The 20331-nt window shown below is 35.3% G+C and overlaps 2 protein-coding genes across 2 annotated transcripts in view; one reads left to right on the top strand and one right to left on the bottom strand.

Moving 5' to 3' along the window:
• Nucleotides 1-577: 577 nt before the first annotated feature.
• Nucleotides 578-6040, bottom strand: LOC129246036 (serine protease grass-like). The gene is made up of 6 exons (XM_054884543.1): nucleotides 5857-6040; nucleotides 5562-5781; nucleotides 2583-2857; nucleotides 1264-1448; nucleotides 1086-1187; nucleotides 578-990 (listed from the first exon to the last, which is right to left on the bottom strand). The coding sequence occupies exons 1-6, from the start codon at nucleotides 5916-5918 to the stop codon at nucleotides 650-652; spliced, it is 1185 nt and encodes a 394-aa protein (XP_054740518.1). The 5' UTR covers nucleotides 5919-6040; the 3' UTR covers nucleotides 578-649.
• Nucleotides 6041-16098: 10058 nt separating this feature from the next.
• LOC129244339 (calbindin-32-like) overlaps nucleotides 16099-20331 on the top strand; it is a 166162-nt gene continuing 161929 nt past the window's right edge. The window contains exon 1 of the mRNA XM_054881959.1: nucleotides 16099-16520. The gene's annotated coding sequence lies outside the window, so the exon portion shown is untranslated. The remainder of the gene's footprint in view (nucleotides 16521-20331) is intronic.

Below are 20331 nucleotides of genomic sequence, written 5' to 3'. Positions count from 1 at the left end.
ATATGTTCTATGTGCGGAGTCATTAGAAAAGCCTATAGATCGCTCTGCTTCAGGGAAAGGAAAAATTTATGACAGACTGTTACGTGATAGACCGACAGGTAATAAATAAGCCGTTAACGTTAATGGTTTGCAACACAGCTAAGTATCGAGATTTCAAACCAGACATATATGTACAAACCTACCATTTCCTCTATCAAAAGACATCATATATTAAATGAGTATTATTAAGGTATTAATATATGACAAGAATGATAGATAGCAGGTTTGCTCGTTAGGTATGGTGAAAAAAAATTGAGGGGAACTTTGGATTCTACGTCACAAAGCTAAAGATAAATTTTGTGAAACACAAAACAAATGACGTTGGCATATTTGTCAAATTCGCTCTGAGCCGAATAACGGTCTTCTAGGTAGTACACCTTTAAAAATATTTTCACTGTGGATATACGAGTAATTGAGCAGTGAACGCATGAAATTATTATAAGATGGTGCTGTTCGCGTAACTAGCAAAATTGCGATTTCTTTTTCTTTTATGAAATAATACAATTTATATAACTTTTTGTAATAAATATATTTAAAGTAATACATTTTATATTACAGGCCGCTTTTAAATACATAAACAAATGTCTGTACAAAAATTATGGGTATCTACTTATGTTTCTAATGCTAAAATATTCGTGATCCACGGCATATATTCAAATACATTTGCATAGGCCGCCTCCTTTGTATTATTATCACCGCAACCAATAAAGCCAAAAGAGACAATACCAAATTGTACTTGACGATTAAATGTTATTCCATTCATTTTCTTGAAAGGCGCAGGCGCAAAAAGTGGTCCACCGGAATCGCCCTTACAGGTATCGACACGATCCTTACCACCAGCACAAATGTGATCGTAAGTAATTCCTATGCCATGAGGTGCGAAAATTCTTTCACAAATATTGCGGTCTTGATGGGGAATTTTAGCATGTTGCAAAATATCACTGGAATTAGCTTTTTAAATTGGAAAATATGAAATAAGTAAATATAATTTGAAAAAAAAAAAAAGTACAATTTTGTGGAGTAAACATGAAAATCCATCGACTTACTATTCTGCGTATGGCCCCAACCGGCAACGTAGTAATATTTTGGCAAATTTTTGTAGTCAAAGACAAGTGGTGAAATAGGCAGGCAAATAGGTTTAATATGTACTGAAAATAAAAATGCTCCGTTAATTAATTTTGATTCAACTTTCATCTATTGTGCATTCGCCATCTCAGCGCTTACTTTTAAATTTCACCTCACGATCCAGTTTTAGCAAGGCAACATCGTGCGTCCACATTGGTTTATTATAATTGGGATGCTTGAATTTTTGTGCAATTAGAAAATTTTCTGCCTCTGGAAGACACAGAGTTCCGCTAACGCAGTCAATCTCGGTAGAGAGTTTATATTCACCCAAACGAACACCGATTCTTGGTAATAAAAGCAAAATGAAAAATAAATTAAATGGGCTGAGGAAATTTCAATGCATTCATGGCTGTTCTCTCAACTAACCAATAAAGTGAGTTTTACTAACCGAGTTGATAAATTGTTCCTAACTTTAATGTGACCTTTAACTATTTTCGATCTGTCAACAAACAGACGAAGAAAAATTTATTTGTTGCGAACAATTTGGAGGGTCACCACTTTATTCAACTTCTTGACTGGCCATACCGTTGAACAAAATCTGCTATTTTGTATCGCCTTTTATAATACGTTCACATATGCCTTAATCACATATAAATCCACAAAATTAATCTACCCGTTCACATATGGCAGATTACCTACAAAATTGACAATCAGCTGTCAATACTGCTTTGAGAGGTATTTCTTCATAGAAATTATTTTGGTGGAGTATTTCGGTGTTTTTGGTTTCTTTAATTATTATTAACGATATGAAGAAAATACAATTGGCTGCTAATAATAAACAGTTGGAGGAAATCCGTATGCGACCTTTACTGCAATGCGCATGGGATATTCTATGCTACATTTTAAAATAAGTAATAAGATGACAAAACGTTTATGGACACACGCTTTTTTCTGTAAAATGAATCCATAATTAACAATATTTAACATTAATTTTATTAGAATTATGTTTACTGATCTGTTTTCTTTGCCGGCATCCATTTCATTTAGTTTTTACTTTGATGTTTCTCCTTACATTCGTAATAATAATTACCGTTAACAAAGAAAACACAGGGTTGTATGTCACAAAGTATCGTTAGGACTATTTTATAATCTCAGATTGTGGGAGAGAAATTTTGTATGGGAAATCGCGCTTTTTAATTACGGATTTTGAGTTAAGCGCGAAAAAGTAGAACATTTACTTATATGTGAACGTATTATTGATTAGTTTCACTTTATTTTACTTTACTTTGAACCTAACAAAAAATTTTAGGTGGCATATCCACTAACACCTAACAAAAAGAAAAAAAATATTTATCGTCTCGAAGATAATCTGTGACGCTAGGGGTAAGTTGAGAAAACGGGCCTTAAAGAGTTATTCACATGACAAGAACTTCTATATACGCACTTGGTTAGGGTATTCACATTACGCCTTTACTTACAAAGTCGGTGTGATGCAGTGACCGGCCGTTAGCACAAACCAAGATGTTATCAACGAGCCTCCACATAAGAATGGACGTCCGGGAACGTCATAACGCAACAATGCCATAAATGGATACTGGCCCAGTATTGTATTTTTTCCATTCGCAACACGATCGGTAAGCGGTAGGGTACATCGCACTGCTTGGAGCAAGGCCAAGCCGTCAGGATTCAATTGTGTCAAGTAATCGGTATCGGTGAGGTAGGGATTGGTGTGGTTGCAGCAAACGTGAATTTCCTATATCAATATCAGGATGGAATAAATGTATTTTAATATATTGTAATTACATAAATATAGTATATTTATATTTTTAAAATTTGTTTGACCTAAGAACGAGCTTAATTTCAGGGGTTATCATGAAATAAGAAATTTATTTGGTATATTCAGAACTCGCACATAAAATAAATATTCTGTTATCATTAGATTTTTGCTTTGGATTTATTATGGAATTTTAATTACACTTTTGAGTTTTATTGTAATTACACTACTAGGGTTTTTCAGTAAGAGCGCTTCAACTTTTGAACATTTTTGAATAAAACACAAAGGGTTTGACTTTTTTTTTATTATCGAGTCTGAACATATACATTTAAGTATGAAATTCGATTTCTTTTGCATGACCACCGCTTGCACGTTTTACGAAGTCCAATCGTTGAACCCAATTTTCGACCACTCTTTTGCATAAATCGGGCGAAATTCCAGCAATTTCGCGTTCAATATTGGCTCTGAGCTCACAAATCGTCGCCGGCTTGTTACTGTAGACCAATGGCTTCACATAACCCCAAAACGGGACGGCTTGTTAAATGGACCGTAAAATGGCCGTAATGCTCTTAAAGTAGCAGCAACAGAACGATTATTTTCATAAAAAATTTGCACAATTTGCAATCGTTGCTCAAGTGTGTAGCGTTCCATGATAAAATGTATACTAATGAAGTTTACAAATGACAAGCGAAAAATAAAAAATATTGCGTCGTTCGCCCTCCCTATCGGAAAAAAGTTGAAGCGCACCTATTGAATAACCCATTACATACAAGGTGAAGTCCAAAATAAGCAAGACTGGGGTCATACAAATGTTTTTGATGGCGCCATCTTTTTAATGAGTTAGTGCGTTGGAAGTTACATCTCTAGCTGACTTCCAGTGAAAGCTTGGATACATCCGTTTCAGTGGAAGCGAAGTTATTGAGTCTAAAGTGTCAGTATGTTTGTGTCCTCGGTACAAAAGTGAGTTTCGAACAAAGAGCTAATATCAATTTTTTTTTTAAATCAGTAAAACGTTTACCGAAACATTTGAATTGATGAAAAAAAGTTTATAGCGATAATTGTCTATCTCGTGCCAGAGTTGATGAGTGGTTAACACGTTTTAGAGACGGTTGTGACGACATAAATGACAATCAACATACGGGCCGCCAAAATTCAGTAATCACCGAAGGTTAGGTTAGGTTGACCTGGCTGGCTGAAAGTCATTACATAGACCTATTGGTCCTTAGTGGTACCAGATGGAGCTTGACCCTTACGTTTCCTTGTAGTAGGCTTTCTTCACCGAAAACTCCATCGAAATTGTTCATAAATTTATCAAAAATGATCCGAAATCATCGTTGAAATTCTGGAATCGGAGATGAATATCTCCAAAGCATCGATTTATTGCATTTTAACTCATCATTTGGCCTCTCGAAAGGTCTGTGCACGTTTCATTCCGCTTAAGTTAACTGAGAACCAAAAATTGCTCAGAATTCAATTTTCGAATGTTGAAGCTCATTAAAGAGGCGAGAAAAGACGAGAACGTCCTTTACAACATTGTGACTGTTGATGAAACGTAGTGTTTCCAACATAAACCTGAACGCCCCAGACGAGCCACCACCCAAAAAAATCGCTTTTGGAGAAGTCAAAAATCAAGTCGATGCTTATTTGTTTTTACGATTCCACGTAAATTGTCCACAAGAAGATCGTGCCAACGGGCCAAACCCCCAATGCATTTTCTATCTTGTCGTTTTGAAGCGTTTGTTGCATCTCATTCGGTGAATTCGCTCTGAATACCGCTAAGGAGAAAGCTGGCGCTTATTGCATGATAATGCACCATCTCATCGATCCACTCTTGTGACTGTTTGTTTGACTAGAAATCGCATTTTAACCATCAATCACTCACAGAGGCCATCCTGAAGGACATTTCGGATTCCTAGACAGTCGGTGGCATTAATTGGGATTAACGACTCAATTCCACTTTATCTCAAGAATTAAGTGCAACTAATGCGGATTGACAACTAGCCTAATAAGCTGCTACAACAACAACAATTTAATTTCCAAAATTTAAGCGGATTTGCCGGATTTTTCAAGGCAAATTTGCAGAAAAATGATAGTTCATGTTTATTGTCAATCAAAAATAATGAAGCTTTTAAAGAGAATAACAAAAAAAAAAAAAAAAAAAAATTGATGCAATGCTAGTTTGCACTACATTTACGAAATTACATTAATTTTTAAATATTTCGGAACACTTTGAAAAATTGCAATTTAAGATTTTTTGAAATAAATAATTATTTCTTAGTGTCAGGGCAATTAATACTCGTATTTGTTGGCTGCGGTCCATCTTTTACTGACAAAACTGCCCAATAAGCAAAACAGCTGTTGACTGATCCGCGTAACAACCGTCTGTCACACTACAGTTTTAATTAGATTTAACTTTGTTGGTAATCCCGATTAACGCCGCCGTCTGTTTAGGCTACTAGTCAATGGATATTGTCCATTTGCTTGGCATTTGAGTTGACTGTAACTTCATATGTAATTACAGCGTAAGCAAACTTTTTACAATATCATTGATTTCACTGGTTGTATTGTAACTAGCATTAATCGACCTGCACTACAGAATCGTGCATCAGAAGATTACGTCCAACTATGCAGTTAACTAAATATATAAAAATATTAAATAAGTCTTTCACTTGCTTCTACTCACATCGTTTGAGCAAAGCATTTTCTTCACATCCTCGCTATTTTGCAGATTATGTTGCCTTCGCCAAAGCGCCAAGTTGGCGCACTCTGTATAGACCAGACAATGTCCCGGCGAGCCGTTGGGCGCAACACAAGTTTCCGCTTCCTCTTTTCCTGCATTGTTCGCGTTTTGGCTATGAGCATAAGGCAGGATGCATATTTGCACGAGCAGGAGTAAAGTTAAACTGTGAAGAAAATGCCACTATCAGCTGATTGACAGGAAAAGTTTTAGCAAGTGTTTGTTTTTTCACTGAACTTACCAAGAAAACCTTATCATTTGATGCCTCTCTGCAAGTCTTTTCAAGTGCAGCTGGAAAATCATAATAATAAATCCGTCGTAGTCGTTGTCACAATGAGAAATGAAATCAAGTCAATCTTGAACATTTTTAGCAAAACTTTGAAATTGAATGCGAAAGCGCTGCAGCCTCTCTTAGTGCTGCTCGAAATTGCGCCGCTGGACTAGTGGGGCATCTGTGAAAAAACCGGTTATCAAACATTTGTTGGCAAAGTCACGAATTTATATTGCATTCAGTGCTTGATGAAAAATCAGCAATGAGAGTGAGAGGCAGCTGATTGCTAATCACCAAGTCAAAGCAGAATTGTGTTTTCAGCGTAAGAAAAATGACAGTCATCATCCAGAGGTCATCTGACAGCGGTGGGCATGGTTCAAGAGCGAGGGTGCGATGCGGTACTTAAAATATTACGGAATAAAAATAAAGATAGAGATGCTCAAAAATAAAAACTTTTCTATCTGCAGGGGTGGATTGGAAAATATGTTACTGTTGCCAAATGTGTGATATTTTCTTAGTTAGGATGGGATATGAATTTCTGCTTTAAATATATAAATAATAAAGAAAATAGTAAAAAAATAAATAAATAATAAAATAAATAAAAAAATAAATAAATATTATAATTGTCGCGTACACTTGTGTTAGGTGTTTAGCTGAGATCCTCCGCCTATTTGTGGCGTGCGTGTTAATTTTGCTCCACAAATGGGGGGACCTTCAGTTGTAAGCCGACTTCGAACGGAAAATGGTTTTTTATCAGGAGCATTTTCATGACAGAAATACACTCAGAGGTTTGCCAATGCCTGACGAGGGGCAACGCTACTAGAAAAAACCTTTTTATTTTGCTGTTTCATGCACGGAGATTCGAATTTCACGCACTCCCGAATGGTAGTCATACCAACTCATTCGGCTACGGCGGCCGCCTTACCAAAAATTAAAATTGATTATAAAGAAACTCTGTTCCACTTGAGGAACAGCACCAAGACGTACACCCCAAATAGGAGGAGGAGCTCGGCCAAGCATCCAATAAAGAGTTACAGTTAGTTTTTATACAATATTTGGGTCACTTTAGGTCTACGCTAAACGATCGCGCTTTAGCTCTCCATCTAACTTATATTAGGCAGATATAAAGGAGACAGTATAACCTCTTTCACCTTTTCCACAGCCCAACAATTTCTACAGAAATCGTCCCGGTGAGTCTGTAATATGGCTGCATGTAAGCCAACCAAGGAACGCTTAGTGGGCTCAGCGGTTGTTAGGCGAATATCTTGCATACTTAGATTTAGTAGAGATTGTTTTTTCGGGTGGAACTCTTATTCCATCTTTGTTCCGCACCAACAGAGAATTTTTCATTGATTAAAAATGGCAGCTTTGTAGACGAATCCTTAGTGCATTACTGATTCCATGATCAGTTTACGTCGCTTTACGACAGTTCAGCTCATCAGCTGTTCAGTTGTCTCCCAGTTGTAACCAAACATAAATAAACTTATGTTGGTAGCACTGTAGAAGAGCTTCCATAAATTACATTTGTCTGGAAGAACTGACCCATAGTAGCATGAAGCATTGTAGCTTCAACTCGTTACTTGTGACGCTCGTACTCCGCCACGACCCTTTTTCGTTCTTGTTCTTCTCAATGCTGTTGTTGACTAAATACTAAAAACTAACAATTGGAAAGAGTGTGAACATGACGGGCAACAACAGAAGAGAAATCGCAATGTTGGAGCAACAGAACTCTCCTTGTATGAACGCGGCCTAATGAAACTCTCTTGAAAGAGAGTCGACAGCATAGCAAATGAGTTATACCAGATTTATAACCGTACTCGCTAGCAGAAAATCTTGATCGATAATTTTGTTGTTGCTTTCACAAGGAACTTTTTCGCCCAGTGAGCAGAGCCCAGAGAAAGCAAGCATAGACGTGGCGAATCGAAGGTCCCTAATATTTTATTTCTAATAACTGCAATGTCTAGGCTGGTAATACCAATCCTGTGTGCTTATTTTTCCCAGAAAAAGGCTTGACATTAAAAAAATTAGTCTTTCGGCGCTAAATTCTTTATGAGGTTTGCTCTTCGGCCTCATGGTCTTGTGTGCCCTTTCTTTCGGTGCTAACTTATATGGGTACATATTTTCCATAAATTCCAAACTACAGGCATACTCATACAGCGGTTGCACTATCCGTTATATTGCTTTTAGTTGACTGGCCAAATTTCAGGCGGCATACCATTCTTTGTTGGAGGTTAATATTACTACAGTAGAACACGATTCATATTAGAAACTTTAGCTGGTAAATTGTTGACGTATATTGGAGAAGGATTTTTGAGCGCAGCAACGAAGCATCTAATTGCCTTCTTACAGGTATTTATTACTTAAATGATTTTGAAAGAGAAGAGTTTTGCAAATTTAATAAAATAATAAGATATGGTGGAACTGCCACAAAATGATACAGGAAATAAACTGCAGCCCCCAGTAGCCGGTAGCAAATCTTATATGAACTATGGATTGTCAAGCGATGCAAGTTCCGCCATAGAGACAATCCAATAGCACATTTTGAAAAGTCAAATTACTTTTGTTTAAAAACTTCGCTTCTAACTTAAGGGGTTAGAGGAAGCCAGAATTTAAAAAAAAATTAAGTTTTGTTTGCATTTTCTTAATGTATAATATCTTAAAAATATTGTGTAAAAATTTGAAGTGAATGCGACAAACACTTTTTGAGTTATTCAACAATTAACAATGGGCGCTCGGGCGTTCCGGAGCGTTCGAGAGCAAATAGCTAGCAGCAGCTGCAACTTTAAGGGGACAGATACCTGTAGAATTTCGAAAAAAAAATTTTAATTTTTTCGAAGCAAAAATAGTAGGAAAAGTCGGCCCAATATTAATTTTTTTAAGCATTTTATTCCGCGAATTTTTTTCCATTTTTTTTTAATTCATATAGAAATTATGACATTAATAAACAAAAAATTTTTGGGGTTTTTGTATTCAGGTCACTGACGATTGAGAAGCCCCGCTGCGACCTTCCTGGAAGAATTGAGGGTACATCCGCCATTTTAATTGATTAAAATAAAAAAAAATTATATTATTTTAATGTATAAATAAACTGTATGCCAATTTTGAAAAAAACATATTGACTTCTTCATTTTAAATAATTTTAATGAAAATCAGGGAAAATATGGCCGTTTACAGGTAGCTGTCCCCTTAAATGAGTTTTCCTCAAAACTATTGTATGTTTTTTGCACTGGTGATCACTGTAACTTAAAAACTGCTTAGTAGATTTCAATAAAATTTATACTGCTTTTGAAATAGATAAAATACTCGTGCCTGATCGAAGGATTTTTTTTTTAAATTTAGATTTTTTTTAACAACTAAAAAATTGTCGGTTTTTTTCGCGAAAATCTGAAAAATATTTCCTTATGCCGCCATATTGTTAATTTTGAAAAATAGCTTCGATCAGACACAAGATCAACTATTAATAAAACTAATTTCTCATAGGCGAATGAATCTCCAAGGACTTGCGATGATCCCCGCAAGGGATTTTGGAGAAACGCGATCCACACAAACAGCCATAACTTTTATAATTATTAATTTTTTTTGCAAATTTTCTAAAGTCAAGTCGAAACATGATGCAGTAATGCTGATTTTTTTTTTTTTGTAAAATCAAGCATTTGACTAGCAAAATAGAATTATTGAAAATCATAATTTTTTTGGGCCTCTGACTACCCCTAACCGCTTAAAATACCTGTACAGGACCATAAAGTTTAATACAACCGCTGAACGGCAGACTTAGTTGTTAAAATAAGTTCTTTTTTCTTTAAAAATTTGCCACTGCCTATCTCTGCCCCAATACTATCGCCGCCGCTGTTACATAAACATTTTTTCATGCTTAAAGTTTGCAGTCCGCAGTCGGTATCAACACAAGACCATGGCGGTCTTCACTGTGTATTATAAATACAAAAAAAGTACAAAAGCGTGTATAATTTTTTTTTGTACATTCTATACATTTTCAGTGTGGTTACATATCTCCTAAAAAACCGGTTAATTACTTTGACTTCGGCAGTACTAGCGAACGCTCTCAAATCGCCAGAGTCAGGCTTGGATGATACTGGTGTTTAATGGGAAATAACGCACGGTGAATGCTTAGAAATCATTCTGTACTTCCCTATAAATTAGGTATGAAGGTGTGTACATGTATATGTAGGTATAAAATACTTAATCATCTCTACTATGGAAATATTTCTACATTAGAGGGGTTCTTATTTGTGTGTAATTTTTTTATTTTATTGGCTGACGAATAGGTTAAGTAACTCTTTATTAATTTCTTTGTGTAAGAAGAGGCAAAACTTGAAACTGTACAACTTTTTATGGTTACACATCAATCAGCTAAATTCAATCATTACCCGCCGCATTCTTTGACAAGTTTGAAGAGCTCTTTTTAACTTTTTTTGCAAAAATTAGCAGCCTGGTTTTTATGCTCGAGCACATTAGTGTATACGTTTATGATAATTTAATTACAGACGGAAGAGTTGGTGGGGGAATATTCTGCGAGGAGCTCTCCATCAAGCTCAAATTTAGGCTTTCGGACCACAGCAGTGTTTTCCAAGCGGTGGTAGCCGCAATTAAGAAATCAATTGATTGGTTGCGTAATTCTGTAATTACTGTAAAGGACGTACATATCTACTCCGACAGCCAAGCGGCAATTAGGACCTTGGGCTTGTTGTTTGTGCGTTCGAAATCAGTTGGGGAATGCTTGACTTCTCTCTCAAATGCATCTGAATACTTCGATATTAGGCTCATTTGGATTCCCGGTAGCAGCGGCATAGCAGGAAACTGCTGAGCTGAAGAGCTGGCTAGATAGGAGACAATGGAGACGGTTTCATCCCAAAAGGGATTGGGGTTCCCTTGAGAACCTGTGGTCTATTCCTGGAAAGATGGGCCTCGCTTCAACTCAGCGGGCGCTGGGCGAGTGCGAAAACGTGCAAAGTCGCGAGGTCCTTCTGGCAACGAGTAGATCGGGGGCGTTCGAGGGAACTTCAAAGGCTAACAAACCCGAACCTGCCCGATAGGTGTCCATGTGGTTAGACTTGGGATTGCTTCAAGTTCTTTCTGGGTCCTCCAGGGACGAGGTGGAATCATCTCAGCACCTTCTTCTTAGCTGCCCTGCTGTCGTGGGGCAAAGATTTAGGCATCTGAGCTATTCCTTTTTTGCTAAACTTGCGGATATTGTGGGTTTAAATATCACACATCTGGTGAAATTCATTAGTAGCTTGAGGCGGCTTGGCCGTCATTCACTAATCCAAACCTCCGTCTTGTCTGCTTCTTCCGCTTTCCCTACTAAAAAATTTCTTATACGACATGATGGTAAGCAAAATATGCGAATCAAAGCGAAATCTCAATTTTATTATTATAATTTATTATTATTTTTTTAAATTGTAGAAAATGGGCGTGGCACCGTTTTCTACTTTTTTATATATTTCCTTATGATCCCGTTTACTGAAATTCCATACTTAATGCCATGTTCACACCTGCACTATAATTGCGTAGTTAGGAAATATAAGCTGCTAAGATCTTAACTGATGTCACTTAACCATAGAAATGTGTTAATTAATCATACGTAACAGTTTGAATAAAATTTTGCATTAGTTATAAAAAATATATTAAAATAATAACAAAAATATAAATACCACATTAATAAAAATTTTAAATAAAAATTTTGTTATGACTTATATGTCTTTCCGAAAATTTCTAGATAAGTAGTTATGCGTACATTCGAACGCTGGGAAATGACGCAATTCTAACGTCGATACTTTTTTGAAAACTTATACAATTGAATTAAAATTTATACAGACTCCATTCTCATATAAAAAAAATTTTGTGGTCACACGTATTTCATAATTCGCAAGATAGGAATTAAGAACACCCCTAGTACTTATGTGACATACCTATGTATGCTTGTAGTTTATAACCGCCAAACCTGCCGCCTTGTGCGCACTCATACATGCCAGCGGCAGAAATCGCAAGCATTTAGATGATTAATATTTTTAAAAGAAAAAAAAAGAGAAAACACAAAATGTGATAATGATAACAGAGAAAAATTAGAAGGCAATTTGTAAGAGCGTTTAGCTGGAATTGAATTAGTAAACAAAAATATATTCGGACTAAATAAATACAGATTCATTGATTCGTTAAATAGGTAAATCTTCAGATTTGGCAAGTAAACTGCTTCCAGCAAGCTGAAGAATTTCGGCAAGTAATTTCAAGAGCCGTTCCATTACAAAGTACTTTTCGAAAGAATTTGTACTTTTGAATTCTCTGCCATCTTTGACAACGCACTTGAAGAAAATTAGACTCGACAGATGCAAGCAACTTCTTTCGTGGCACGCGGTCAACGGCCATGAAAATATCCTTTTCACAGATGAGAAAATGTTCACTGTTGAAGTAGGTTTTAATAAGGAAAAAGACAAAATCTATGCTAAAACTTCTAAAGACGCAAAAAATGCTTGGAACAACGTGGCCACCATTCAGCCTATGTAGTGGTTTGATGAGGAATGTCTTGTAAATGCGTTACAGCTCTTGATTTTTGCGAAAAAAGGGTTAAGACTGGGGCAAAGTGTACCAGGAGGATGTCTTAGAAGACGTGGTGCAACAGTTGAACAGTACTCTCTTCCATAGAGTGCCTTGGATCTTTCAGCAAGATTCCGTTCCGGCCCATAAGGCAAAAACCGTCCAGCAGTGGTTAAAAAACAATATTCCTGGGTTCTTAGACGCAGAAGATTGGCCGTCTAGATGTCTAGATTTGAATCCATTGGATAACAGTTTGTAGTCAGAAATTTGGAGAGTCTCAAACAATCTCAGGTTCGAGCAGGGATGTCAATACGCATGGAAACCGTGCGTGGCGAAATAGCTGAATGGCTTAATCGTTTGAAAGCTTGTGTAAAAGCAAATGGTGACCATTTCGAATGAAAATTTAAAAAAATGTTCAATATTTACATGAGTAAATAAAACTAACTTCATTAAAAAAAAGTATTTTAACGGACTTAATTGTAACAGATCTCATGCAGGAAATAAGACAGAATTACACTTTTTCCAAAATAACAAGATTTTGGCAACGGATCATCGATTTGAAAGTTTACGTTTGTAGTAAATCGGTACAGGAAACTTTGCTTTCCTTACATTTCGGATATCTGATGCGTTCAGCAGTTCTATTTAAAAAATTACGGAAAACATTTAATGAAATATTTTAATCCTCGAATTCCATAGTATTTGCGTCTGTTTTGATTCTTGTGCAGGAAAGGGCCAAAAAATACTCATAACAGAGGGATATAACGGGTGTGTGAGAGTATACCACAAACATTTTTTTCAATACACACCAAGGAAATTAACTCTGAAACATTTTTTGTTTGGACATTTATTATTAAACAGTAAATAACGAATACAAAGTAAATCACTACTTCTAAATAAAATTACCATCAAAAAACGAAAATAATTGTTTTTTGATTTCATGTTTTTTTGGTCATTAAAAAGTTTTTGACTCAGTTTGGCTTGGAATTGGACAGCTGAACATGTGTTTGTACATATGCACATTCTCAATAACATTAACGTGTGTATGACTGTATCCTCAACCGGTTGGCTTTACAGTCTACCATTAACTATTCTCAAATTTATTCTTATACTTTATATTCACATGTATATGTGCTTGTAATATAACAGAAAGTAGCATATCCCACGTTTTGGCTTCTCTGCTCATTTACTAATCCACCCGTTCATTACTCATTTCAAGCTCAGCTTATCATACTTTCCTTTGTCTTAAGTTCAAGAGTACTTACCCGTTGTGAGTTGTCTCTTTACAAATATTATTTTTGTTGTTTACGTTTCTTGTACTGCTACGGGTTCCTTCTGGCTCTCCTACCCTTTGTTGTTACTTATTCGTTTTGCTTTTTTCGTTACATTGTTGTTACTAGTATTTTGGCTATTTTTGTTCTTGTGTTGTTGTGGTCACGTCCAACAGTTTGTTTTGAAATCAAGCCAGTGTGAGGGAGTCAGAGCCAGCCTTTGTTTTTATTAACATGAAATGTTAGGCGCGCGCATGTGTGATGAGTCCATACTCGCCAGGGCAGCAACAATAAGGTTTGGAAGGACGTTGTTGGAGTGGCGGTGGGTGTGGTGAATTTTAGAAACAGTGAGTGAATTGTGGAAAGAAACTTTGAAAAATTAGTTTTTGAAACTTTTGCTTCGGTTGAGGACGAAAAATAGACAAGAAAAAATATCTTGAGTAAAAGGGTGGTGGTGGTTAAGAAACCGAATTATTTGATTATTTTATTACAGTTTGTTATGTTCTAGGCGAGATGGCACCAATTATAAACTTTTGGTGAAGAACTAACTTGCTTAACTGGAAATAGTACAATTCTACGCTTTCGGACAACCAATCGAGTTCCCTACTACAGCAGGCAACTATGTACACGAATATTTTAAAATCTGTACTTAGACACGCTGAGTTCAGATTCGCTGACCTATGAGGTGGTTGAAGGGGGTACAGACACATCACGGAAAGATCCACCCTTCGGCCAACCCTTTCTTCGAATACTCCATGATTGGTGGTCCAAATTTGAAGCACTATTCAGAAATATGTAGATGATGAGGAGTTGAATAAAGAGATCTTAATAACTTACTTAATCCAAAGCCGTATCTGAAACCAAGTAGATAAGGAAATTGAATGTGGAGCGAACGCGGAGCAAGCATGGCGATGAATGGCAGAATAGTCCACACCAGACCACCCGGGAGGCCACTGACGAGATGGCACGAAAGCTGGGCATCCGAATCCATGAATCCACGAATTCGAACTGCCGTAAAAGTTATTATTGTTCCATCGCCTACGATACACGCCGTCGCCAACGTACAAAGGTCCAAAAATCATAGGCAGAATCTTTCTCTCAAACACTCCAAGCGACGCTTGAGGTTACCAAGTGATCTTCTTCATATTTATTGGCGCTTAAAATAATTGCTTAAGTGTTTTTAGATAAGTTAACTAAAGCGTGCCATTGATTTGTTCACATTTCGATTGATGCCCAATAGAAATACTAAGTGCAGCGAAGCCTTTCTCCACTTTGTTTTTCCAACGCAGAAGGGAATTTCTTCTTACTCTATCACTACCAGCGTGTGCTGCATTAAATACTGATAGGACTGGGGTATCCTTATGAAAAATATTATTACCAAGCCAGCTAAGTCACTGAATCAGCACACGCTGCACTAGGTTTTTGTCGCTGGCCAGCTCTTCTAGCTCAACGTTCTACCGTCTGCGATATTCGCAGTAGCTAACGCACAGAGGTCCCTACACCTTTTTCTACCACTTTGAAATTATTAAATAAGATATAGTTGCCTTGTTTTATGCCTTGAGCTTGATGGATGGCTATCTAATACAGTTAGAAGGCATGCATTTCTCAAACCATGTACAGAATAAGAGTTGGGCCACGCACGCTATCAACTTTTCGCTCTCGTATTTTACCAGCAGCTTCTGTTATTCGCTGAAATCGTGCCCATAATCTTTTTTAATTTTTCCCCAATTCTGTTGCTACTACAGAATGAGCAAAATTTTCCCTTCAACTTAAATGTGCTATGGGCATTACTTTATAATTATGATACCTGCCGAGTCTTGTAGTGAAGTTTTTAATATATTTAAATCGCTCTGTGGGACTTAGGTACTTAAATGCTTTATCGTCTTTATATTTATAATGAAACTAGAAGGGAAATATGAATTAAAAACTTTGTGTTTCCTCGAAATCATCTACATTTATCGCCACCTAGACGACTCATAAGTAATAATATATCGCAAGGTCGGCCTAAAGTTTTAAGAGACGAATATACCTACAACCAATATTTATTTCGGCGCTTACACAAGCCTTTGCTTTCCCATATTCACTCATTCCCAAGCGGCAACTTTTGCTGCAGCAACATGTTGCTCAATGCTTTCATTCATAGCTTCGCGCCACATTTTTGTTATTTTCTTTTAATGGAATGCCCAGGAATATTTTTTAGCTCATACTCACTCACATAATTTACACACACGCACCTTCTTTCTCTCTCTGTCTCCATCTCTACCTAATACTCTCTTGGCCACATCGTGGCGGTGGCGTTGCTGTGGTGAATTTAAGGCCGACACTGCGAGCCCTTATATCGATGCACCAGCGTTGTCAGGAATTTTCAAGCAAAAACCCTGTTTTGGGTCGTAAACTAAACAGTCTGCAAAGGATTCTCAAAGCAAACGCTTCAAAAGTTAAACGCTAGTAGCGACGCGCTCATGAAAATCTTGTGTACAAAAATTCTTTGAAAGTGTAAAAAGTTACAATAGAGGAAACATAATTTACAAATCAAAAGTAAAACAAAAAAAAAACAAAGTAAATATTTTGAGGAATTTGCAAGCAATTTTTTGAGCGTATAATTCTATTGAAAAAAGCGCTTTGAAAAAAAAATTTGTGTAGTAACGCTAAAAAAATTCTCTTAACATTTTTCAACTAAATTTAAATTACAAATACTCGAGTGGTGTGAGTAAAAAGCTTCACTGAATTCTTGAACAAGCGGAAGTGAAACCAACGCCAACTCCAAGCAGCCGAGCAGTTTAAGTGGAAACACAACAACATTTGTCCCATTCACGGGTAAATTTCACTCTATATTTTATGCGCATTTATTCGTACACCTTTTATGACCATTGAGGGTGTTGTGGTTTTTTGTTTATATTTCATTAGAAGCTTTGCTTTATGGCATTCTAATAACTAATAGGGGTTGAGTATTTTGTAATGGCCATTTTATTTATGTTTGCTTTTTGAAATTGTTGTCTTGGGTAGTAAATATGAAATGAAAGAAACGTGAATGGACGAAGTCACGGTATACATATGTAAATAAAAAACGTTTTGCCAACGGCTATTGAGTGTTTGAGACTTCCGAGTTTGTTGTGCGACGGGTCGTATGCGTTACTTAAATTTTTATTGAATGCATTTGGGGTTCTATGTATTTTGAAATATGCTGTGTAAATTATTTACTATTAGATATTCTAGAACAAATGAAATAAATATAATTAATTTCGATTTTCTTAAAGGATAGTTCAATAAAAAAATAAAAAATTTGTTAGGTGTTTTAATTTGAATCGTATTGAAATTTCATTTAAAATATCGAAATTTTAAATTGAAAAAAAAGTTTAATCAAAGGAGGAAAACTTGCATTATTTCATTTCATTTAAGTTATGGAATTATCAAATTGGAAAACTAATTAAGAACTTAAATTAAATCGCATGAAGAGATGAAGAGATGAATACTTATTGCATTTCCTTTAAAATATTGAACTATTAAATTTAAAAAAGTTAAATTTGGTATTTTGTAAATTTATGGCGGGTTAACACCAAAACACCAAATTAGATTATTGCTTTTACTTATTGGTCGACCAGGTACAGACAAAAGTTCTCTGAAGATGATTTCTATTTCAGGTCGAAATATGGGCAGAGAAATAAGACAACTAAATAAAAACACTAATTTAATTTTTTGTTTTCTGGTTAATCCAGATAAAACTATGAAAATTAAAGGTTTGGAGGCTACAAAATAGTTTAAATCAAGATTACATTATATCAAATCGTGGGAAGGAAAATGAATGAAAAAATTAAAAAAAGAGTAAAATAAAAAAAAAAATTATTACTATTAATTAATTTTTAAATTAAATTTTTAAAATTTTTAAAAAGTTCAGAAAAATGTGTTGGACATTTGCAGTAAAAAGGTATTGAATACTCATTTAAAACGCAAATCAATCAATTTCTTTCAAGGGAGAGAATTCAAAAAATTAGAGAAGAAATAAAAAAAAATAAAAATTTTTCAAAATATTCTTATCGGAACTGCACTAAAATATTATTTAAAAAGGCAATGAATTATACTAAAAAATGCACTACAAATAGCATAAAAAAAATATTTAAAAAAAGTTTAGAAAATTGGGTTGGACATCTGCAGTAAAAAGGCATTGAAAACTCATTTAAAAAGCAAATTAATGAATTTTTCAAGGGAGAGAATTCAAAATATTAGATAAGAATAAAAAAAAACTTAAAGTTTTTCAAGATATTCTTATCGAAACTGTATTAAAATTTCGTTTAAAAGTGCATTAAATATTGCATGAAAATTTCCTTTAAAAAATCTGTTTCCCTGGTTTTTCTTCAATCGTCGAATAAATTGAAAAAATTAAAAAAAAAATCACGATATTTTAATTAAAATTTCATTTAAAAATGCAATGAATTATATAAAAAATGCATTGCAAATGTTTGAAGGTTTTATTTAAAAAATCAGTTTCTCTGGTTTACCTTCAGAAAATAAAAAAAGTGGTTGAAACCTTAAAATATTTCAAGATATTCTTATTAAAACTGTTTGAAAATTTCATTAAAAAAGCAATGAATTGTATTAAAAAAATGCACTAATAATTGCATGAAAGTTTTATTTAAGAAATTTGTTTCTCCTATGTCTAATAAATCATTCGCCTTTCGTGATAGATTTTCGTCGAAAGAAGCAGTATTACGAATCTATATGAACGTTCTGAAGGTTTGCGATCGATTGCGAACTATTAGAAAAAAACAAAACAAACAAAAAAATTGTATTTACTGAGAATAAGTCGAAGTTGAAGTAGAAATCGAAGCCGAATAGGGATTATGGAAAGGATAGGAATATGTTTTTTGTGAATTTCAATATTTATGTTCAATTACTTAGGTTAGATTTGGTTATGGTGGTAGTTCGTCTGTACAACCAACTCACTTAGACCTTACAGGCCCGTTGTGATACCATTGTGCTGCACGGCAACCTCATTTACTTTTCTTTTTGAAACCATTTTGAGGCTCTTATGAGTTGCATCCCCACGACAGAGAGCTTTGTAAGAGAATTCAGAAAATAATTACCTAGACAACCTGTTCAGAATTTAGCTAAGCCTGGACAATTGCTAGGGAAGTGCTCAACTATATATTCCTTCCTTTTCCTCCCCATCTCTACAACTTCTACAATATTCATGAGAGAAAACTTTTAGTCTTAAAGAATGCCTGCCAAATAGCCAATGACCGGTTATACAAGCCATGACCATTGAAATATAATATCATCTGTTGTTAAATACTTAGAGCAATAAAAACAAAAAAAACAAAAGATTTACAAAATTTGATGCTTCAAAATCAAAATTAAAAAATATACTCGTTTAGTTTGATGAACATTTTTTGTCAAGCGTTTAGGTCTTAACCTTTTCAAAATGCGGCGAAAAATACAAACACTTTTCTTACCTTAACCTCTTTTGCCTTTTTGAAAAATTTAATTTAATTGCCAACTTATTTAAGAATTTCTTTAATTTCATTTGCGTTTGAAGCCATGCGATCGACGAATATAAGTGAACCATTTACTATGCAATGAAGTATGAAAGATTTGGTAGCTTGAATCAAATCTATCAAATCCACTATCAGAACAAATTAAACATGCAAAAGTCACAGTAATACATTTTTTTTTAATTTTTATATTTGAAATGTTGTTATTTTAAAATTAATTTCTCATATATTTTTTTATTTAATTTTTTTTTTTTTCGTGACAGACTAGAAAGTACAGCACTCAGACACAATTAAATCCGTTGTACTGCACTCGGATTGCTTTAAATCTACTCGACCTCCGAAGAAATCTGAGTAGATCTCGTGGTCTGAGGTGGTCGCTTCTTAATACATCAGTTCCAAAGACCTCAAGCCTGATTCGAGCGAAGGCGGGGCAGACGCACTGAAAGTGGTCCGCCGTCTCATCCTCCTCTCCACATACTGGGCCAAGTGCACTGTCTGAGATGGGCATCAATTTATCATATGCTACACAAATTCATCAGAGTCATATGTTTTAGATAAGAAAATAATTACTCATAGATAGCAGATTCCGTCAAATTTTCTACGACTGGAAATCGAAGTCACTTTAATTCTCCTTTGAAGAACAAAAAACCCGTAACTTACTGAGAGTTACGAAATGCATTTAAAAAGGCATATACACCTCCCACGAGTTTACAAAGAATTTACTGTATGTATTATCACTTATGTGGGAGCAGGCGTGGTGCTCTTATACTCGTACTTTCAGTGCAAATACGCAGCACTTGTTTGAAGGCAATTCAGATTTATGGCAGATCATATCTTCAAGAAGAAGATTAGTTTAGGAAGAGTCTGATTTCAGATTAGAATAATTCAGAGACTGACTTTCAACCTAAATAAAACATAACACGGCCTGGTGTAGCTAGGAAAAGCAGGATATCTTTCGGTTGCTTCACTAAAATACTTGCACATGGGAATAAACGTGGAAAGGCACCCAGGCTTATAAAAAGTAAAGAAGCCAGAGTTTTAAATTTTCTTTGCAAGCTTCAGTGACAATTTTAGAACAAATTGCATTACGAGGCATATTGCAAAATACAAACTGATTTTACCTCCTACTAAATTTCACA

Source organism: Anastrepha obliqua, chromosome 4 (genome assembly GCF_027943255.1).
Source record: "Anastrepha obliqua isolate idAnaObli1 chromosome 4, idAnaObli1_1.0, whole genome shotgun sequence".
NCBI lineage: Eukaryota > Metazoa > Arthropoda > Insecta > Diptera > Tephritidae > Anastrepha > Anastrepha obliqua.
Note: the sequence above shows the minus strand (reverse complement) of the source record. Positions and strands in the feature narration are given on the sequence as shown.